This window comes from Eretmochelys imbricata, chromosome 14 (assembly GCF_965152235.1).
Source record: "Eretmochelys imbricata isolate rEreImb1 chromosome 14, rEreImb1.hap1, whole genome shotgun sequence".
In the NCBI taxonomy this organism is placed as follows: Eukaryota; Metazoa; Chordata; order Testudines; family Cheloniidae; genus Eretmochelys; species Eretmochelys imbricata.
This window is the reverse complement of record NC_135585.1, coordinates 46,164,102-46,186,938: the sequence shown is the minus strand read 5'-3', so window position 1 is coordinate 46,186,938 and position 22,837 is coordinate 46,164,102. Positions and strand designations below refer to the sequence as shown.

Genomic DNA, 22,837 nt, shown 5'->3' with positions numbered 1-22,837 from the left:
ACAGTGGAAGCTGGCTACTTCAGACTGCTACTGATCGGTCGCTTACCAGTTCGGAGTGGGAAAGTTGACCATTGGACTCTGAAAGTCCGTGACTCTGGAAAACATGCGTGACATTGTGGATGGCTTTGCACAAACGGGCTTCCCTAACTGCCACTTCACTCTGTCACTGCCTCGTCCTCCTCCTCCTCCTCCTCAGACCAACCACAACAGCACCTTCTGCCTCAGCACCACAGCCTTAATCCCCGCCAAGTGCCGAGGGGGCTGGAGAGTGAGCCCAGCCCACACTCATCCTGCCGTAGTTTGTCCTGTCCCATGGGGCTGTGCCTGGCTCCCCATTGCGGGCTCAGTGACGGGCAGGCTCACTCTACAGCCGCTCCCGCATTGTCGCTTTGCACCAGGCTGGGTTAGGGTCACAGTGCAGAGGTGGAAGGTGTTGCTGCAAGTGGTTAGAGCCCCCAGGTCACAACGCCCACAGCAGGGAGCCAGGCCCTGCCCTGTGGGACAGAAGACACCACTGCAGGGTTTTTGCGGGCGTCAGTGCACCCATGAACCCCTGATCAAACCACCCTGCTTTGAACTTCTCCTCATGTGTGTGCTCCTCCCATGTCTCATTCTTTACAACCCACTAGATGGGCTCTCTGGCCTGTGACCCAGACATCAGCAACGACTTGCTGTTAATGGTCAGGATGCTCTTAGCAGGTAGCTGAAGAGATGTGCAGCTTTCCAAGTCATGGCAGACACTGTAAATTCCTCCAACGAAGCTGAAGAGCTCTGGGATCTGCGTGCCCCCAGGAGCGGGTCATGGGGCTCCCAGAGGGGAACGTCCCCAAGCCATTTCCTTCCCATGGCCCCCTGAGGTGTACAGCTCTGAGCATGCTGAGATCCATGGCTACAGCTGCATAAACTACGAGGGGCAAGGGTCAAAGACAAGATCCGAATCCTCCTACAGCCTGACAATGTGCGTCCCCAGACTGTGCCATCAAAACGGAGACACTCAGGCTGTACCTTCAAAATGAGATCAACCGTAGCTTGTCAGAGTAAGCCAAAAAGTCTGGACACCAATGGTTTCTGGGAAAACAATGCAGCAGAAACCAAGGTGCAGCACCTGGACCTTTCTAGCAGTTGGCCCCAAGCCCCCAGGTTGCCTATATAGGGCTTGATCTTGCTTCTATCGGAGTCAATGTCAACACTCCCATGGAGCCCACAGAGAAATAAAGCTACTGTGACTGCACTAAAAATCCTGCCTCTGATGCTCTTACCTGAGCTGTCGACTCTTGATGCTGATGATCTGGCTGTTCAGGCACCTTAATTCTGGCACTTCACAGTGTTTACATGCTTGACTTCACCACCTTAATCATTTTTTCAATGTCGTTTTCTGTATGGAATTGAATATCAGCTGTGCCATCACGCAGTGCCAGCCTGCGCTGTACGGCCTGCCTGCAGAGTGCCCTCACTGCGGGCAAGGCAGAGTTCAGGGGCTGTAGCTTAGGCTACACTTGCAACTGAAGGACAAAAGTTTTGCTGTGGCAAGTGCAAGTGTAAACGGTGCTTTGTTGAAACAGCCTTGTTGTGAAAAGCTGCGTAGTGTAGACATAGCTGAAATGTTCTCTGGTTTCCACTGTCTAAAGGACAGGAGAATTTGGCCAAAGCTTGCTACACAAAGCAAAGTGAGGTTCAAAATGGCAGGGGCTTTGAATCCTTAGTGTCCTGTAGCATTTATATTTACAGAAATTTCCAAAGCATCCATAACCCTGACTTTCTACCTGAGCTTTGTGACACCCCCTCCTCTTCTGAGGGAGCCGAAAAATCCCTCAGTGCTCTTGTAACCCTCTGGTGAGTGTGTGCCACTCACATCCCCCTTGATGGCTGACGCACAGGGTTTGTGGGTTTTTACAGCTCTGAACTTCACAGACTGACTCTTTAGCTCCAGCTGTAGGGACTTGTGCTAAGCGCTGTAGGTCCCCACTTCAATCCTCAGGGAGTGTTGGGGTGGGCTAGACAGTTCCTGCGTGTGGGGCAGGAGATATGCTCTCCCTTCTACCCTTACAGCAATACACATCAGATTGGTTCATATTCTTCCCCCCTCATTCCATTGCCCCCTGTTCTCCCATCCCTTCACCCCACCTCCATCCATTCCTTCTCTCTTGCCCTCTCCCTGACCTTCCCCCTCTTTTACTCTCCTTCAGTTTCACTTTCCTGTTTTCTCCCCCTCCTGGCTCCTCCTTTTTCTTCGTCTCCTTCTGTGGCTGGGACTAGCATATATTTGCAGGTGGCCACTCCCAGTGTCAGCACAAGCCCACACTGTGTACAGCCACTGGCAGGGAGAACAGATACTCACCCAGCTGTCATGGCCGCTGCAGCTAGAGCACGGTTAAAACCAGGAAAAGGACAAAAGGAGGATCTGTGTGAGACACACGAGGAATGTCTCAAACTCTTCTGTGAGGAGGATGGAGAAACTATTTGCTGGGTGTGTGAGAAATCCCGGAACCACAAGTCTCACACTGTGGTTCCCATTGAGGAGGCTGCCCAGGAGTACAAGGTAGGAAATGCTGTTGACTTTGCTGAATTAAACCCCTTAAGGACACCAGGTTTATCCCCCATCAATACAAGGACAAACATTCACCCCGGCTGCCTAAGGTTAGGCACCTAAATGAAAGGGGCCTGGTTTTCAGAGGGGATGAGCACTGGGGGTTGTGGATAATGGAAAAATATCCAAACTTTTTTTTCTCCAACACTGCAAGTTCCAACACGTAATAGAGAGAACAGGGCTGACGGCTCTTTGTGCACCTACAAGCTGTCTGCCAGGTGGAGTGGGCAGCAAAAACATAAGACCATAAGAACAGCCATCCCCTGTCGGAGCAAAGGTCCATCTAGCCCAGTATCCTGTCTTCCGATAGTGGCCAATGCCAGGTGCCCCAGAGGGAGTGAACAGAACAGGTAATCATCAAGGGATCCATCCCCTGTCGTCCATTCCCAGCTTCTGGGAACAGCTGATCCGTGGCAGGTGGGAGGCGCTGGGAGGACAGGGCAGGAGCTGATCTCAGGGTCTCCAGCAGGCAGAAGACATTGGGGGGCAGGGGAAGAGCTGATCGGTGGGGCTGCCAGTAGGTGCTGAGCACCCACTATTTTTAAAAATAAAATATTTTTAAAAATATTTTATTTTATTTTATTATTTTATTGAAACTTTAAATGAGAGGAGGGAAGTCACCTGGCATTAATTAAGGAAAATGCCACACGCAGGATTCATAAACATAAAACCGTGAGCAAAACACCCTCTCCAGTGTACGTTGGTCAGTGTCTTCTGCCTCATGTTCTGGAGTTCCATAACCAAAAGTTCCTTTGCTCTGCCCCTCTCTGCTCCCCCACCCCACCCCACTCACAGTGGCTGTCCTTGGTCAGTGAAGACTCAGAGTTCAGAGATGCATCTGTGTGAGCTCACCTCCCACCCTGGTTGGGGGGGAGGACGAAGATGGTACCTTGCTTGCTGCAGTGTCCAAGCCAGGGCCGTCCGTAGGCATACGCAGCTGCGTAGGGCACCATGAAATTTGGGGCACCAAATTGCCCCAAATTTAATGGTGCCCTAGGCAGCTGCATGCTGCATACGTGGCAGCACCAGCCCCGGCAACCAGCCCTTTCCCTCAGCCAGCCCCCCGCGGGCTGCGCCCACTGCAAGGGGCAGGGCCGTTCCTACGGGGGTGTGGGGCTCCGGACACTCCCTCCACCCTGCCTCTTACCCTTCCCCCCTGCTCTACCCCCGGCCCGCCCCCATTCCACCTCTTCCCCCAGCAACCCCGCACTCACCAGCAGTGGCGGGAAGTGGAGCAGACGGGCCCCAGCCCGATCTACTCCGCCAGATCCCAGCCACGGCGCTCTGCTTCCCGCTGCCGGTGAAAGCGGGAGGCGATCCTTTCCCCAACCCGAGCGACATGGCTAGGGCCGGGGCAAGAGAAGTGGAGAGGGCTTCTTCCGGCCCCCCGCTAATCCCCTGGGCCACTCTGGGCCTGTGGGGCCCCCAAAAGCGGCCCCCCACCGCTCCTGCCATCCATACCCTGGGGGGGGGGGTGGCCTGGGGCCCCACACAGCTGCGTAGGGCACCCAAATGGCTAGAGACGGCCCTGGTCCAAGTACTTGCTCTAGTGTCACCACCCTACCACACACCCCACTGTCCCACTCCACCGGCCGCCCTGTCAGCCACCACCTGCTTCTCTGCTGTAACCTCTGCAGATCAGGGCATGTCTACACTTGCAATTTAAAGCAGAAAAAGTCCCCTTTTTCCGCAAAAACCTAGTCTCTTGAGGTTCTACGCTGCTCTTAGTGATTTTCAACTCTTAGTGGGTGAACGTCCTTGCTGAAGCAGGCTGGACAGAAACGCTGTCCCATCCCGCATCAAGTGATTTCAGCTCTAATGATCACTTAACAGAACAAAAAAGAACCTGGATTTGTGCTGGAAATGGCCCAACCTGATGATCACTTTAGATAAGCTATTACCAGCAGGACAGTGGGGTGGGAGGGGGTATTGTTTCATGGTCTCTGTGTGTATATAATGTCTACTGCAGTTTCCACGGTATGCATCCGATGAAGTGAGCTGTAGCTCACGAAAGCTCATGCTCAAATAAATTGGTTAGTCTCTAAGGTGCCACAAGTACTCATTTTCTTTTTGCGAATACAGACGAACACGGCTGTTACTCTGAAACTTAACAGAACAAAAGACTCCGAATGGAGCCTTAATTAGTTCTGTCTTTGAACAGTGGAGAGGAGCAAGTTAAACTATGCCTAAGACTCTTGGGTAAAGTCCACGCTGCGCAGCAAGCAAACCTGTCCCCACCTCCTCTTAACCTTCACAGGGGTCTGGCATCCAAGCCCCCTGCTTAGCGAGTTCAGTTCAGTGGAGAGTGACCCCCCGAATCAGGACAGGCTAAGCCAGGGGTGGCCAACCTAAGCCTGAGAAGGAGCCAGAATTTACCAATGTACATTGCCAAAGAGCCACAGTAATATGTCAGCAGCCCCCGATCAGCTCCCCCGTCCCGCTCCCGCGCCTCCCACCCACCAGCAGCCCTGCCAGTCAGAGCCTCCCCCTCCTCCCTGCACCTCCCGATCAGCTGTTCCGTGGCGTGCAGGAGGGTCTGGGGGGGAGGAGTGAGGGCACGGCGGGCTCAGGGGAAGGGGCGGGAAGGGGTTAAGTGGGGGCAGGGCCCATGGCAGAGCCAGGGGTTGAGCAGTGAGCACCCCCCGGCACCTTGGAAGGCTGGTGTCTGCAGTTCCAGCCCCAGAGTCGGTGCCTATACAAGGAACCGCATATTAACTTCTGAAGATCTGCATGTGGTTCCGGAGCCACAGGGTGGCCACCCCTGGGCTAAATGCTTCTCTGCTGCCCTTTCCTCACACAGTAAAGAGAACCCTATTTCATTACCCCCACATTCCATACTGAAGTGATCTGTAATCCAGCACCAGCCACAGTTGATCACTTTGGCAACACGGCCCTGTCTGCTGGATACCTGGGCAGAGTCGGTGTGTTCATGTAAATACAGTCTGCACCTGAAGCCTTTTCCCTTCCCCAGCCAGCTGTCAGGGGAGAGCTCATTCAGACCCTGCTTGCACACGAAACAATCTGGACCCTGACACATCCCTGCATGTCAGTGGCACTGAAAGCCACAGCTGGTACCTGTGTCCTGCTCTTCTTTCTCTGCCATATCTCGTTCTTCTCTCCTCCTTCAGCTCTTACAAGTCCAGCAGCCCTGCCCCACCCATATTAACTCCTGCGGCCATTAGCCCAGATAACATTAGAAGGATGACGGGGGGGTCTTACAGCTTAGGTACACCATGGATGTACACACCAAGGTATTATAATTGTCTGACAAAGTTGGGGCCACCTGTGTCCTGACACGGTTGGGTTTTGACAGCGTGGGTGGACAACACGGTTCTGGAACCACATTAAAGAAACATGTCATTGCTCCCAACCCATCTGGGGCTGTGTCTGGGCTGGAGAGTGGGAGGCCGGGGATGAGACGCTGCTGAGGTTCCCTGCCCTCACCCCGGGAGAGAGGCGAGGACATGGGCTGATGTTAGGGCCCTGCCCAGGGTTGCAGAAGGAAGGGAGGGAAATGGCCTGAATTCCCTCAACACAGGGACCAGACTCACTGACACACTCAGTTTGGCCTGAACTGTCCCAAATTTCTGCTCCAAGTCCCTCGTTCATTGAGCTGCTTCTCTGCCCCAGGAACTCGCAGGCCACGTCGACACTACAGGGGTTTCAGCAGCACAGCTACAGCACGGCAGCAAAGAAGCCAGGGCCGAAGTGTCACGTTAAGATCAGGCCCAAGCCTCTGTGCTCACTGACAGGGCTCAGAGACAGCCAGGAAGTGCTGGCACTTTTCCGGCGAAGCACCTGCCGTGTTCTCCGGGATCTCAGCTTTCACTTTGCTTTAAACTGAGTCTCCAGCTGTTTTGGTTGTGAAGAAAACCTCAAAACTGTGACCCAGATGTAGGGGATGCAGAGAGCTGGGCACAGCGGCTCTGAGAGGTGTGAACGGCCCCATTGCCTCAGTGAGGGGTGAGCTCAGGGATGATCATTTAAATATCATCACTGTTAATTATTTTGTTCCCCATGTGAGAGAGGAGAGGGAGAATTGCAGCTCGGCACCATTTACTGCCAGTGACACCTCCTTCCGGTGCCACAAGTGGGTGATGTTTGGGAGATGCCACCTCTTCTGTTCCCCCCAGTAAAGGAGGACCCTGCCCAGAGAGTCCAGCAGAGCCCAGGGGTATATTCTAGCCCCAGGAGGGGAGCCAGGCCCCAGGAGCCCTTAGAGCCCATCAGCGACTCCATCCTGTTCTGAACATTGCACCATCGACTGTGAACAGATCATGGTGTCTCCTTTTGGTGACTCACATGGGCGGAGCTTATTTGTGGGTGGAGCTTCAAAGAATCCAGCCACATTTCCCCTCCCTCCCCCACTCCGCCTTCTGATCCCTGCTCATTTATGAAGCTGTTTTGCTGGATGCAAAGGCTGCTTTTCCACCTCCTGTCTCTCACTAGCCCCTGCTGGCTCCCTCCCTCCCTCCCTCACTGCTTCCCTGCAGCAGCACCCCAGGGGTGTCAGCTGAACAGCACCTCAGGAGCTCTCAGCAGCTGCAGCCTGGGCCTTTGGGCAGGGAGGAGAAGAGAAAAGAGAGTGAAATGGGGCGATCTCTGGCGGGGGGCTCAGGAGGGGACTCTAGGGCGCTGCCAGGGGTGTTGCACAGAGCGGGGCTGATGGGGCAGGAGCATGTTGCTGTGCTGTGTGAATGAATCACACGCTGTCAAAGGGGAAGAGAGCCCTGGGTTATTACAGCTCTGGAGCCGTTATAATTATGGGGGGCCCATTCCCCCAGACCGAGTGTGTTCCCTGTTCCTCACTGACTCCAGCCACATCACAGCTTCACCTTGTTCAGTTAACGGGACTGCACTGGCTCAGGTGCTCAGCTGCTGCCTGAGGGAGGCCACATGGGAGCCTGGACAGACGAGAGCACAGTGGGGTCTTGTTCCTGGCCTGGGTCTGGGGTACAGTGGAGCGAGGTGCTGTCCCAGCCTCTTCACTCGCACTGGCAGGAGGGATCGTTCAGAACCTTCCCAGCTATTTCCCCTCTGGCCTGTGCTCAGGGATGGGAAACTTTAGCTAAAACACAGGCTTTGAGAAGTCCTGAGTGTCTGCACGAAGCAGAACCCCCACTCTGAGACTGGCATCTCAGCTCCCATGAGGCCTTTGGGGCCGGCAGAGCCGAGTCTGCTGCTCGCTTCCAGGGTATTTTACTGCTCCTGTATGAAATGCCAATATGGATAGTGCTGTCCATTGGACAGGCAGACTAATGGCCGTTTATCGCACACGATGCCCTTGCAGGTGAAACTCCAGGGAGCCCTGGACCCTCTGAGGAAGGAGCTGGAAGAGGTCCTGGCTCTGAGGTCTAAAGAGAAAAAGAAAACTACAGAGTGGCAGGTGGGTGTCTGGGTTTATTCCTCCCTGAGCCCTTCCCCCTGCAGCGTTCCCAGGAATGCCGGGCCCGTAAAGCTCCAGGATGAAGCTATGAACCTGCTCTGGTTGTTTGCTCCGTTGCACAGGCTTGGTGCCGGCCATGGGCAGCGGATGCCTCCGGCATTTGGGGAGGCCGGGCGTGAGTGCCGGAACCTCCCCGGTGCCCGGATCATTGCCCTGCCCGCTGTTCCAGACCCATTTGGCCTCTTCTCCCCAAGGCCCCGACCACGCTCCCTTCCTGCTCTGCCCCATGCCCGGCCCCACTCCCTTCCAGACTCCTCCCCAGTGGCTCCCCGTTCACTGTTGCAGCTTGCTCCTCTCCCCGACCCCCTCCCGCAAGGTCCCCTCACCTGCCGCTTGCTCCTTTCTGCCCGCTCCTGCCTTAAGGGCGAGTGACAGGGGAGGGGCTGAGTGGAGCAAGTGGCGGGGCCCCCCACACAGCTGATGGGCGGCAAGCAACGGGTGCTGCGGGGTTCGGGGGAAGAGCGGGAGCGAGGGCTCCGGGCGGAGTGCAGGCAGGACTCCACAGGCGGCAGGTCTGCAGCCTGCCTCCAAAGGGAGGGGCGCTGCATCCTGTTTGGGGAGGCTCAGCCTCCCTGGCCTGTGGTACCTGCCATCCAGGGTGCTGGCAGCATCAGGCTGTGTCTCCGGTGGGGATCTCAGCGCAGCAGCTCCTGTAGGCGGAGGAGGAGGGGCAGTTCCTGGCCCTTGTACAGTGGTGCAGACCCACCCCTGAGATCTCTGAGGGGGCAAATTCTCCATACTGGGTGCAGTGTTTTCACTATTCCATGGATCCTGTTTCCCTCCTGCAGGTGGGGAGGGTGTGTTGGCTGCTCCAGCCATCGGTTTTCAGTGGCCTCCATGACAAAGCTCTGCAGCTTCTCTGCAGCCTGGAGGAAACAGATTGTTCCTTCTCTCCCTGCACCCACAGTCCCTGCAATGAATCTGCCCAGTGCCTGGGCCAGACACTGGAGCTGGGAGCTGGGAGGAGGATTTGCCCCCATGGGTGAGGTTCAGATTCGCTCAGCTGGCTGGGCTGGGGGAACGCTGGGAGCTGAGCTCTTCTGAGCATCAAACCCAGTGTCGGGTGTGGAGCTCTGTGGAAAATCTGCCCCCAGGGTGCATCTACATGTCCCCAGCAGCTAGCTGTGGGCTGGTCCCTGAGTGACACCCAGGGGTCTGGGTGGGGGTGAACAGCTCATGTTGCTGCGGCTTCATAGCTACTAGTGCCCGAGCTCGCTCGATCAAAGCTAGCTGGGGTGTGTCTACACACGGTGCTGTCAGACCTTCATTGCAGTGTGGACACCCCCTGAGTGAGCAGAGCCAGGGGCAGGTCAGTGTAAAGCCAGGCAGCGCTCGGCCACCTCACAGCCTCTCCTGCCATCACGTGGCCACTTCATCCCAGACACCTGCTACTGTTACTGTGATTTAAACTGTGCTCGTCTGTAGCCAGCTGATGAACCCTGGGGACAAAATGTCTGTACCGGTTCACCTGCCTTTTCCAGTGAAATCCCTGCAAAAAGCGTGGGGGGTGTGAGGAAGACACCAGCAGCAGGGAGGAGAGGAGAAGCTGGTGTCCCACTAGTCAGATAAAAATGGCCATTTACAAGAGCTGAAATGCTCAGAGCTGGGTGCCTCTGGTTCTGTACCTGAAGCCGTATTTAGAGCCCGGCGAAAGTGGGCTGGTTTCCAGAGGACCGAACCGCAGCAGCTCCCACTCCCTGCACCGGAAGCAGCTGGTGCTCAGTTCCTCAGACAATAGGGATTTAGGTGCATAACAATTAACAGCCGTCTTGAATGTGTCCGGCAAAGTTCCCAGCCGGCGCCATGGAGGCGGCTGCACCTTGGGACAGTCACTGGGGTGGTTCTGAAACTCTTGATTATTGCCCAGTGAGAGCGAGTTACGTCCTACAGCACCAGAGGTCATGGCCCGATGATCAGTGTCACTCGGTGCAGAGTAACTGCAGCCCCAGCGACTGTGAGATGAGGCCCAGCAGGGGCGGCCAGTCACCCACTGAGAGGGGCCGTCATGGGCCTGAGCCAGGTGGGGAGTATCCCCATGAATGGGAGCAGGGCCCAGGAGGTGACAGGCCCCCATGAAGGATGCGCTGTCCGTGTCTGATGGGGGGAGATGTTAGGGGATATCATAATACTTGCACGACTCGAATTAGCTGTAACTCAACAGCTCCCAGGGGGCAGGAGGGGAAAGAGGCTGCAGGTCCACGGCCCTTTGCAGGGTCCAGGCCACATGCACAAAGACTCGGGCAGGTGCCCACAGGGGCTCCTGAGGCAGCTGGGCCTTGTCAGGGCTGTACCCGAGTTGTCTGAGTGCCCTGTGGCTGCCGCGCTCCCAAGGGCGGGGTGGGGGTTGGTCTGGGGGATGGGTCGGTGTCCAAAGCCCATTGGCAGATGGGCCCTGGGTGCTGGAGGGCTGCGCTGGGGGCTCGGGTAAGAGGGACTTTTCCTAACATCACTGTAGCCCGAATCACACTGGGGGGCAGGTTCACCTCTGGGCTGAGCTGCAGGGGAGCTAGAGAGGCCAGTGCAGAGCAGCCAGCCCCTCCCCCCGCCAGGATCAGCACTGGCTCAGCATCGTTCCCATGGCTCCTTTCAGAGAGCAGGTTGGGACACAGCTGGCATCAGCAACCCGCTGCTCTGTGAGCCTAGAGGGCTCCCTAAAGGCTGCAGCACATGGGTATGGGGCACTCGGCCAGGCTGGGTGAGGCCAAAGCCAGCCCTGACAATGCCCTGGGTGCCCAACACCCATGTGAGCCCCAGGATGGCACCCAAAGGACTATTAGCATCAGCCCTAGGTCCTGAACATTGCAGCCCTGGGAGCTGGTTGTCAAAGAAGGAGCATTGCCCACATCCCGCTGTGACGGGTCCCCGGGGTGTCTGAGTGCCCAGCACTTGGCACCCAAATCCCCCCATGGATGCCCTGTGCAGCCCCCTGTAAATCTTTACTGTCCCCTCGATTTCTCCCCACTCCACTGTGTCCATCCCGTGCCACCTGCAATAACGTACTGTGTCTTTACAAAGCACCCTAGACAACCCCGTTACGGAACTGGCCATATGAAGTAAATACCCTTCCAAACTGATACTGATCTAATATCCCCTGTTTCATGAACAGAGGCCCAGTCCATGTAATACAACATCTGGCTCACGCTTTCTCTGTGCCTTTCCTATTTTTCTATCTCAAGGGGAAAGTGAAGAATAAGAGAGAGATGATTGCAGGTGAATTTAACAAACTGCACACACTGCTGAGAGAGGAGGAGCAGCTGCTTCTGCAGAGCCTGGAGGAGGAGGAGAGGGAGACTCTGCAGAGACTACGGGAAAATGTCACCAAACTTTCCCAGCAAAGCTCCTCTCTGCAGCAGCTGATCACAGAGATAGAGGAGAAGTGTCAGCAACCAGTTGCGGAGCTGCTGAAGGTGAGATGGCATCAAAATTCTCCACCCATCCAGAATTATAACTCAGCTCCATGGGTCTGGATTCCAACAATTAGAGTCAATGTGTTCTGTGGTTTACTGACAAACAGAACATGAGGCTAAGGGCTCCATCAGATCCCAAATATCGCAGTTCATGTTAGAGGGGAATTCTCTTCATGGAGATCCAGTGAGGCCATGGGAGATTAGATGGATGATAGAAAAATGATACTGAGCTGAACCCATCCCTGCTCTGACTCCAGAACATTGGACCCAACACAGTCGATAAACAAAGATACTGATGGGTTGTGTCCCTACAAGGGAGAACCCTTTAGCTAAATTTCTGTCTCCTCTATATATATGAAACAAGTGTTCAAAACAGTGAAGCCTGGGAGGGTTGATCTATTTTCTACAAGAAAGTTTGATGCCCAGAGTGAGACTCACTCAGGTTTATGCACATTGTGTTAATACAAGACATTGACTCTCTTTTTCCTTTCAGGATGTGAAAAGCACATTGAGCAGGTGTGTTTCCTATGTTCATTGCTCTTATATTCTTGGTGGTGGTTCTGAGATGACGTGTGTACAGAGCAGCTGAGTGATGATGGGACGTTTTCTTCATAGGAGTGAGAATGTGAAACTCCAGGAAGCAGAAGCTGTTTCTACTGACCTGAAGAACGTGTATAAAATTTCCCTTGACATGAGGGAAGCGCTGAAGAGATTCGGAGGTGAGTGGCGTTGACTGGGACATTCAGCAGTATTGTGCCTGGGGAGCTGGACAGAGCCTGGGACCCCAGGACATGCTTGCACCCAGCTGACAGGCTTGGAGCTATGTGATAGCTGGAGGCTGATGCGCTGAGTGCTGGGCAGTTTGCCTGCTACTTACAGTCACCTGCTGGTACTTGCCCAGGTGTCTGACCAGGCCCCATCACTGTGACATCCTGACCCCTCCATGGCTGAGTTAATGGGTGTCCCTGAGCTAGGTGCTATGAGGCCTGGACTGGGCCCATTGTGCTGGGAGCTGCACAGACTGGTATCGCATGACATGTCTGTGCCTCTCTCCTGGGATACGTGAGGGTTGCATTGTGTGGCCACCGCTCAGCACTGCCCCAGCCCCCATTAGCCAAGGCAGGCCGAGCTTTCTGAGCTGGAGGAGGGGCCGGTCTGGCTGCTGCAGTCTGACCTGGGCCGTGTGTTACTGGGTAACAAACTGAATCCTACGGGCCCCTCGTCTGCTCTGAGCACAGCCCAGTGTGAGGTTGGGTCAGTGGTTTGCTGCTCATTGAGTGAGATTCACTCACAAGAGTATGACCCTGTCACAACGTCTGAGCGTGAGCTGCCCCCATTCAAACCCCTCCCCACAACCCCAGTGTGGAGACCGGGGGCAAAGGCAGAAACCTGACAGTGAGGAGGGACAGAGAAGAAGCGAAGACAGAGGAGAGGGGGAGTGGAAAGGTTCAGTGAGCTCGGTCTCTGAAAGTTGAACTGGCCCTTTCATCCTACCCCCTCCGCTCCTCTCTTCCCACCCCCCACCCCCAGCAGGGGGCAATCGAAGGGGCCAAGCTGGGTGTGTCTGTCCCGGCCTATGGAGGCTGCGCAGTGGGTGCCGGCTGCAGGGCCAGGATCTCAGGGCTCTGGGGAGCAGGAACCCCAGGCTGTGGGGGAAGCAGCTTCCTCTCTGTGGCTGGCTGGAGCCAGCACATCCCTGCTCCCCTGCCCCCTCGCTGCCCCCAGCCCAGCCCAGTCTGTGCCCACCGGACCCTGAACACGGCTGGGCTCTGGGCCATTCCACAGCCCTGGCCCCTGAGCCTGTCGGGATCCTGAGCCAGTCACCTCCGTGCCTCCTTCTAGGGGATCAGCAGCCCCTGGGGAGCCTCCTGTCACCCCCCGGAAACCCTGTCCTGGGCAGGGCCCCAGGCCCTGAGTCACTCGCTGGCTGCTCCCGGCTGGCCAGGCCCAGGGTCTCTAGCAGGGCCCTTGGTGCCGGCCCCACGCTGGCTGCCAGAGCTCCCAGCCCCTGGCCCAGCCCGGCCTGTTGTCCCAGCGCTGACCCCTCCCCTGCGGGTGGGGGGGACCCTGCTGCTCTCAATGGCTGAGCCCCCCCCCGCCGCGGCCTCTGGTGCTGCGCTCGCAGGCTCAGCCCGTGCCAGGGCCAATGCGGCGCTGCTGGGGCTGCTCCTCCCCCGGCACCTGGGTTCTCTGGGTCTGGGCAAGTGGCCGGGCGAGTGGGCAGGGACCTGCTCAGAGACACGCGCCCTGTGCTGCCCCCAGAGGGCAGAGACCAGCCAGGGCCGGGCAGCAAAGCGCCACCGCGCTGGGATTAACCCTTTCCTGCCACCCACCCAACAGCCCCGGCAGGTCACTGCCGCTCGACTGCCCGCGCTCTGACCCCAGGGACCCGGGTCCGGCAGCCGAGGGAGTCGCTGGGTGAATGTGTGGGGCAGAGTAACCAGGATCCCCGTGTGCAATGGGGAAGGCCCCACACTGTCATGCAGCCCTTCGGGGCTGGGCAGTGAGTGTTTTCATTCGTACAGTGCTCACGAGTGAGCCAGGCACTGCAGAGACAGAACAAGGGGCTGCCAGCCCCACAGGGCTCCTGGTCTGAGTGCAGACAAGGCCCAGCAAGGGCAGCAGCAAACACTGGGGGAGGGGGTACGAGGCTCCCATTGTGGGGCCAGCCACTCCCTGAGCTCATCCTGTGCCTGTTTTCCGGGTGTGGTAGACAGTATTGTAGTGACCCTGATGGCTCCATGCTGGGCCCTGGGTCACCGCCCAGGGAACAGGGCAGGGCTGAGGCAGCCTGAGGTCTGGGGGAGCTGGAGGTTGTGGGGAAGCGGGAGCATCCTGGGAACTGGGACAGGGACACTGGATGCCAGGTGGGTAGCCCAAAACCCTGTGCTGTGTTTGCTCCAGGTTCCCACTCTGTGATGCAGGCTCTGTTGGGGTCAGATGCTGTGGTGAGGGGTCCACCCAGACAGACTGAAGAGAGCAAGCCTCTGTCTGCATGGGGAAGGGGCAGCAGTTCTGTTAAATGGCTTCCAGTTTTGTAGACTCATCGTGGGGTGGCACCCTCACGTACCACCGTCAGTCATTTCAGGGTGTCTTGGCAAGCATCTTGTCTCAGTTTAACCTCTTCAGCACTTCTTAAATTACGCCTCATTGTCCAAAAGATCTGAGAGAAAAGTTCCCTCCTGGGGTCCACTCTGAGTCCAAGTAAACCCCAAAATAAAATCTTTTCCTTCACTCTGCTCCAGCCTCCAGTCTCACTCAAGCTCCTCATTGTCCTCAAGTCAGGAGTCCTCAGTCCCCCTTCCCGGAGCTGGGCTTGGATTAGTTTCCATTGTGGAATCACATGACTCCAGCCCTCCTTTCCGGAGCTGGGGTCATTTCAGACTGTGCCTTTATTCTCTGCATCCACTTTCTCCAGCCGGGGGCAGCTCTCCAGGGCTCTGTCCTTCTACAGCTGCTGCTGTCATTGTCATCTCTGGCAGCGCCTCCCCCTTACGGGAGCTCCTCTGTCTAGGACAGTGGTTCCCAAACGTTTTTGATCATGCTCTCCCTTACCTGGTTTGTGCCCCCACCCCGGGAGCTGCAGTCGGGAGCTGGGCCAGGAACAGGGCTGCAATTGGGGCTAGGAGCTGGGGGCCGTGACTGGAAGTGGACCCGCTGTTGGGGCTGGGAGCCGCAGCCTTCAGCTGGGAGCGAAGCCGCTGGTGCAGCCTGAGCTGAAACTGGGGCTGCAGTTGGGGCCAGGAGCTGGGGGCTTTGGCCGGGGGCGGAACCACAGTTGGGGCTGGAGCTGCAGCTGGGGTCGCAGCCTGGAGCAGGGCCAGGAGTCGGTGGCTGAGGCTGGGGCTGGAGCTGCAGCTGGGGCTTAGGGTGGGGCCAGAGTGGAGGTGGGGGCAGAGTAAGGCTGGTTGGCGTTCCCTTCCCGCCACCCATGGGGGCTGGTCCATGCCCTGCCATGCCCCCAAATGTTCCTCCACACCCTCTAGGGGGCCACAACCCACAGTTTGGGGACCACTGCTCTGGAAGCACCCCTTCCAGGCTCCTTGCTCTGGTGAGCTCTCCTGGGAGCTCCTCTTCTCGGCAGCTTCCTGACCCTAGGATTCTTTCAGCTGAGCCCCGGTAACCCTTTTTCAGGTTCATTAGCTATTTAGCTGCCAACTAGCCACCTAGGGATTTAATTACTTCCAGGTCGGTCTGGGTTGTCTCATTCTCCCTTACAGGAGACTGTCACAGGTAGTCTGGTCCCTAACTCCCATAAAAGGGCCAGCCCTCTTCATACATTTCCCCCCATCCCCAGAGCCAACCTGTACTCTAAGGTAGGCTTGACCATGGCTGATACTTGGTTATGTTCTGCAGCTGGGGTGGGGTGGGGGGTACTTCCTGCCCTGCTGCCACAAGGAAATCTGCAAGGCCCTTGGCGATAATTTTCTTCTTGTCACCGAAGTGTGAAGAGACCAGGAGTTTGATTCCCCAACTTTCTATGTAGCTCATGTCATGGGTCAAATCCCCCATAGTCTTCAGCATGTCATAGTTCAGAACAACTCTTTGGCCATAGCAGAGGTAGTCAGTAACACTGGGTTTCATCATTGGTGTGATGGTCCTGTAGCAGATATGGGCTGGCTACGGAGCTTCCCTCTCAGCCAGATAAACACCAGATGTGTTCATCACAAAATCCTTGAATTTTCCACCAAGCATGACTGAGGTCAGTTTTAAGATGGTATTTTACACCCAGCACTACCTAGTGGTTGAACAGCATAATACAGTTTAGCGTTCCATTACATCTCCCCCATTAAATTCTACATTCCGACCATTTATAATATTTACATTATCTCACTGTCTTTGAAGTTCAGTGCAGATTAGTCTGTTAGGTGTCTCTGAATGGTGCTGGTCTTTTAATTACACAACCCAAAGAGGTAACAGCTTCGTCTTCTGGCTGTCCATTAGTTCCAATGACTGACTGTGGTCAGTCTGAAATCCTTGAGTCTTCTTCTTGTTCTGCATCCATCATCTGCAGAGTTTGCACAGTTGATTGTTCTTTCTGAGGAACAAATTATAGATGTTGACAGTTTCTGTTGAACTCTCCTCTCTTGGTCTTGATCACATACAACCTGAGTCTTGAATTCTTTTTCTTTACAACACCTGGAATATTCCATTCTTTTTCTCCATCCAGTTTGACACAAACATGGTCACCGGGTTCTAGGCCTGGTAGTTTTCTAAGTGATGTCTGTTGTAAAAGTGTTTGCAAGCTCTTTTTGCCTTTTTGTTCAATTTGACTACTCTTTCCATGTCTGACAACTTTGGAGGTAGATTCTTTTCCAAAGTTGGGAGGGTAGTTCTGAGTTGTCTTCCCATCAGGAGTAGTGCTGCAGTATATCCAGTAGCTGCTATTGGGGTTGATCTATAACTCAGTAGAGCAAAGAATGGAACTTCCTGTTGAAGGATATTCTTCACTGTATGATTCTTCACAAGATCTTTTTTTTTTTAGATAAATTAAATTCTACGTCAGTGAATTATGGTCCATGCTCTGTCACAAGTTCTTCTGGAACCCTGAAATGACCAAAAGTGCCCTTCAGTTGCTCTATAACACTCTGGTCTGTTATGTCTTTCAAGTACACTCTTTCTTTCTATATACCTGGAAAAATAGTCCACGACTACCAGGTAAAGATGTCCCCTGAATTCACATAACTCTGCAGCTAGTCTCTTCCAAGGTCTCTTTCATTCAGACTAGCTCCTTTTTAGTCTCACTAATTACTACTGGCCATATCTCTTTCCCTGCAGCCTTCGGTAAAGAGCTATAGGAGCCCGTGGGGAAATGTTTCTACCAAGGACAAATTTAACAGCAGCTCTGGAGTGTTTCATAGCTGGTGTCCTGAGCCTGGCCTGGCCGTACCTGTGCGTTTCTGGGGATGTTGACAGTCACTCACTGCAAGTCACTGGGATTTGGGCTCCTAAGTTTCTGGGACATGTTTGAAATAGAGCTGGGTGTAATTTGGGGGGTAAATAGTTTATTTGCTGAAAAATTATATATTGGGTCGACAGAAACTATTCGCGAATGCATGTCGAGTTTGCTGACTAGTTTCAATGAACAGAGAAAGGTGCCACCACTTCCCTTCCAGCCTTTAGCCCCGTGGCTGGGCCCTCAGCGGGGAGCCCCCGGTTCAATCCCCCTGTGGGATGTGGGGCAGGAATTGGAATGTGGGAATCCAGGAAAGGGCTGGAACTGCTGGGCTCTGGGTGTCTGATGTGGGGTTCCCACAATCTCTCCTGCTGAAGACGTCCCCCTGTGTCTAAACACTGCCATGGGCACTGGGCCAGAGCGTGGGAGTGAGAATCACTCTGCAGCCCAGTGGGTCGGGCTGCACCTGGCAGCCCAGAGTCCAGCTCCCCTGCTCCAATGACCCTGTAAATACTGATCAATAACCCCCATGAGGGAGGGGTTCTGGCCCCTGACACACCGGTGTCTCAGCCATGTCGGTGCCCCTCTGAAAACCCCAAGTACAGATGCACTGCACTGGTATGAACTGGGACTGGCCCCTGGTGCAGCTTCTCCCAGATGGAGTGGGCAGCAAGTGGGGAAATACTCCCTCCCCTCCCCACTGCCCCAGCCTCATTAGCAATGGCCCCTGTTCCCCCCAGCACCCCTCAACTCCTATCTCCCACTACCCTGTCGCCTTCCAGTGAGCCCAGACACCCTGCCCGTGCCCTAGCATGGAGAGTCCCAGCTGCACCCTGTGGGTCAGGGCTGCACCCCCAGTGTGTGTGGGGATGGCACCAACCTGCTCTTAGCAACAAACCAGCCACACACGGCCCCAAAGCAACAGAGATTCCCTGGGGCCTGCCCCCTTCACCTTCCCTCTTGCCCCCTTTTACCTCCCTCTGTCCCCCTGGCACCTGCCCCTCCCTTACCCTTCCCTCAATTCCTGTGCCCACCGGACACCCACCTCTATCCTGTCCCCTTACTCTCACCCCAAACTCCTGCTGCTCCCCTGGGACCCTGCTCCTCTCCCCACCTTTGTCTCCCTGTCATCTGCCTCTGCCCTCCACCCACCTCTGTCCCCTGGCACCAGCCAGTCTCCTCATTCCCCTGTGCCCCCTGGCTCCTGCTCCTCCCTAACCCCTGTGCCCACCTGGCCCCTGCCTCTATCCTCACCCCTCCCCTTTTTCTCACCCCCTTTCTGCTCCCCTGGGCCCCTGCCCCTCTGCCCCCACTTTGCCTCCCTGGCATGTGCCCTGCCCTCCATCCACCTCTGCCCCCCTGGAACTCACCCCTCCCTTCTCCCCCTGCCGTCCTGTTCCCTGCCCCTCTCCCCGAAACAGCCTTTGCACCCTGGAGCCCACCCATCACTTCACCCCCCTGCTACCCCTCCTCTTTCCTCTCCCCTTTCCCCCTCTCCTGCCATGTCTCCTTCCCCTCCCCTCGCCCCCCCTGCCCCGCTGGTGCCTGTACTGCCCTCACCCCCTCTGCCCTTTCATGCCCCCCCACCCATCACCTTCCTCCGCTGTCTTGGCTCCTGCCCTTCTCACCACCCTCAGCCCCCCTGTTACCCGTCCCTCTCCCCAACCTCTCTGACCCCTGGCACCCTTCCCTTCCCTCGTCCCCCTGTGCCCACCCCTCCTCTAGCCCCACTCTCACCTAATGGCTCCTGCCCCTCCCCATTCCCCTCTCCTAACACCTCCCTCTACCCACCTGCCCTGCCTCTCTCCTCGCCCCTCTCTGGCCCCTCGTGCACACCCCTCCCATCGCCCCCCTCTCTACCTCCTGGTGCCTATCCCTCCCTCCTCTGCCCTCCCTGTGTCTGCCCTTCTACTCAACCCCCTCAATCCCCCTGGTACCTGCCCTTTCCCTGACCCCCCTGCACCCTCCTGGTGCCGACCCCTTCCCTCATTCACCCTGCCCCCCTGGTACCCACCCCTCTTCTTGCCCCCTTCCTCCCTGATGCCCACCCCCCTCACTCCCTCTGCCCCCTGACTCCACTCTCCTCACACCCCTCTTCCCCCATCACCCATGAGTTGCCCCACCCCCAGCCTTTCTTGTGACCACCCCTCCTTTCACCCCCCATCTCCTGGCACCCACTCCTCCCCACCCGCTTCCCTCCTTTTTGTCTGCCCCCTTCCTTTACCCCCTTCTGTCCCCCAGCACCTGCCCCTCCCCCTGCCCCTCTGGCACCCACCTCTTCCCTTGCCCCCCTCTGCCCCCAATACCGCCTCTTGCCCCTTGTTGTCCCTGGTGCCGGACCCATTCCGTGCCTCACCACTGTCCCCCTGGCACCTGCCCCTCCCACTGTCCCATTGCTGCCTGCCCATCTGCTCACCCTCCTGTGCCCCCCGGCTTTCACCCTTCCCCTCGTACCCCTCTAGTCTCCCGGCACCCACCCCTTCCCTTGCCCTCCTACCCACTGACGATCACACTTTCCCTCACCGTCCCGCCCATTTGCCCCTGGTGCCTTCCCCATCCCATGCCCCACCACTGTTCCCCAACCCCCCAGCATTTGTCTCTCCCCCACTCTGCCCCCGGTTCCTGCCCCTTCTTGACCCTTCCTTCTCCCGCCCTGGCCCCCACTTCTCCCCTCAGTACAAGCCACTTCCCTCGCCCCCACCCCCTGGTCACGAATAGTGTTAACTCTGCCACGTGCCACACACCATGCCCCAGGAACAGCTGTAACCTAGACTCGTGGCAGTGCAGGGCTGGAAGGGACCTGGAGAGGTCACCTAGCCCAGCCCCTGGTGCTGGGGCAGGGCCTAGACCATCGCTGGCAGGGGTTTGTCCAATCTGTTCTTACAAACCTCCAGTGACGGGGATCCCGCAGCCTCCCTTGGACCAGGTCCAGAGCTTCACTGCCCTGAGACTTAGAAAGTGTTTCCTCATCTCCAGCCTCAGTCTCCCTTGCTGCAGCTTGCACCCATTGCTCCTTGGACAGGTCCTCGCCCTGCCCGCTGCGGGCACTGGGGGTGTAACCAGGTGTGAGCATCGCTGTTATTGCACCGAATGGCTGGGGGCGCTGGGCTGGCTCAGGGGGGCAGTGAGGGCAGCTGGGGCCTTTCACTCCCCAGTCACCGATCTCAGCCCAGGCTCAGAGTCCGGCTCCCAGTGAACAGGAGCTCATGTCATAATTCTCGTTAACGGCAGCCTCACTGGCCATCTCTGCAGGGAGGCCAAGGCCTGAAGGGGCTGCAGGGACGGTTCCTCCCCAGGGAGAGGCTCCAGCAGGTGTCAGGGCTGAGCCACGTTGGCAAGAGAGTGCGGGGCTCACATGGCCACTGTGACATCCTCGTACCCTCGATACCCAGAGCTCCAGCAAGAGGGGTGTAAACCCCACTTGTACCCCCAGCACTGAACTCACTGACACTCACTGACACTGCCCCAAGGCCCCCGCTCCTCCCGAGGTTGGGGGGGGGGGGAATAAATGACACTGGAAGAGAGGGGCCAGGAGACCATGGCCCCATCACTTTTACTGATAGGAGGACTAGGTCTCCCACTTTTTACCGGCTGTAAGGGTGAGTGATGGGGGGCGAGAGGGGGCAGAGAGGAGCGACCATGGGGGCAGGGTGTTGGGGGGGAAGAGGCGGTGCGGGGGTGGAGTCTTGGGGAGAAGGGGCGGTGTGGGGGCGGGGTCTTGAGAAGAGGCAGTGTGAGGGCCGTGGCTCAGGGAGAAGGGGCTGTGTGAGGGCAGAGGTTCGGGGAGAAGGGGTGGTGCGGGGGCAGGAGCTCCAGGAGAAGGACCCACATGGGAGGGCAGGGCCATGGCTCAGGCACCAGTGGCCCCTCTACTTTTAGGGAGCTTCCATCACTCCTGGGGAGAGGACCATCCCGGATCCTGATCCACGGGCACATCTGTGTATTTGCCGGGTGCACAGAGCTCTCCAGGTGGAGACACTTTCTCACTGACCCAGGAATCGGTGCTGGGAGGCCCCACTGCCCAGGAGGCCAAGGGCTCTCGCTCCCCTGCGCTGCGGGTGAAGGGAGGGGCCCTGGGGCTGCTGTTCCCTGTCCCAGGAATGGGGTGAAGGGGACGTGGACACAGACAATCTCCTCGCTTGCGCTGTGTGGGGCAGACCTGGCTCCACGCTGGGCTTCAGAGCCTGAGCTCCAGCCTGAGCGTGAACGTCTAGGCGGCTATTTTTAGTGCCAAAGAGGGAGCCCCACAAGCCTGAATCTGTCCACCCTGTTCGGAGACTCGCTGCCGCGGGCTGTGTACATGAACCCAGAGTGTGTCCAGAGTCTGGGTCTGAAAGTTCCCAGCGCGTCTGATGCAGGGCTGGTTAATGAGAGCGATGGGGGTGGCTGGCGCAGTCGTTAGATGGAGACACCGGGGCCCCTGGGGCTCTGGGATGGTCTCTGTGACCATTGTCTGCTCTGGGAGACGCCCAGGTGCAGCTGCAGAAGGTCTGTGCCACTAGCATCGCCCATGGGACACTCACTCTGGGCAGAGTTCAGGCTGATTTGTGGGCGTCTCCATTTTCAGCCTGATTTTGGGGGCGAGATCAGGGGCTCAGGGGGAATTTTTTTACCCAGGGCAAATTAAATAGCAGCTCTGGAGTGTTTCACAGCTGATGTCCTGAGTCTGACCTGCCCGTAACTGTGCGTGTCTGGGGATGTTGAGAGTCACTCACTGCAAGTCACTGGGATTTGGGCTCCTCACTTGCTCAGACAGGTTTACAGTGAAGCTGGGTGAAATGTTTTGGACAAATAGTTTATTTGCTGCAAAATTATATTTTGGGTCGACAGAAACGATTCACGAACCCCTGTCGAGACGAGTTTCAATGAACAGAAAGGTGACGCCGCTTCCCTTCCAGCCTTTAGCCCCGTGGCTGGGCCCCCAACGGGGAGCCCCCGGTTCAATCCCCCCGTGGGACGCCACGAGGGCTTGAGCTGCTGGGCTCTGGGGGTCTGATGACGTCCCCCTGTGTCTAAATACTGCCCTGGGCACTGGCCAGAGCGTGGGAGCTAGGCTGACTCTGCAGTCCAGTGTGTCGGGCCCCGACCTGGGAGACGCAGAGTCCAGCCCCCCTGCTCCAGTCACCCTGCAATTATTGATCCATAACCCCAGTGACGGGAGGGGTTACGGCCCCTGGCACACCAGTGTCTCAGGCCATGTCTGCCGGGGTTTCCTTGCAACGGTGCAAACCCCCAGGGTAGACTGGCTGTGCGGATGTGAACTGGGACTGGCGTTTGGTGCAGCTTCTCCCAGATGGAGGGGGCAGTAAGTGGGGAAATGCCCCCTCCCCTCCCCACTGCCTTGGCCTCATTAGCAACAGCCTATTAGTACGCATTTGCCCCCCCCCCCAGAATCCTCCAGTGCACGGCCGCCCCAGTGAGCCCAACCCAGAGCACTGCCCCATGGCAGACGGGCTGGGCCAGGAGAGGGGCGGGGCTGGCTGTGGGGTTTGCCTGGCTGG

The 22,837-nt window shown here is 57.0% G+C and overlaps 1 protein-coding gene across 2 annotated transcripts in view; it reads left to right on the top strand.

Moving 5' to 3' along the window:
- LOC144275259 (E3 ubiquitin-protein ligase TRIM39-like) overlaps positions 1 to 22,837 on the top strand; it is a 412,642-nt gene that overhangs the window by 386,530 nt on the left and 3,275 nt on the right. Inside the window, exons 1-5 of one of the 2 annotated variants that reach the window (XM_077834449.1) lie at positions 2,311 to 2,539; positions 7,878 to 7,973; positions 11,210 to 11,440; positions 11,934 to 11,956; positions 12,056 to 12,159. The exons of the other annotated variant lie outside the window; for it this stretch is intronic. Of the exons in view, the coding sequence (XP_077690575.1) occupies positions 2,348 to 2,539; positions 7,878 to 7,973; positions 11,210 to 11,440; positions 11,934 to 11,956; positions 12,056 to 12,159 (646 nt within the window). The 5' untranslated portion in view covers positions 2,311 to 2,347. Of the gene's footprint in view, positions 1 to 2,310; positions 2,540 to 7,877; positions 7,974 to 11,209; positions 11,441 to 11,933; positions 11,957 to 12,055; positions 12,160 to 22,837 lie in introns of those variants that run through there. 2 annotated transcript variants of the gene reach the window in all.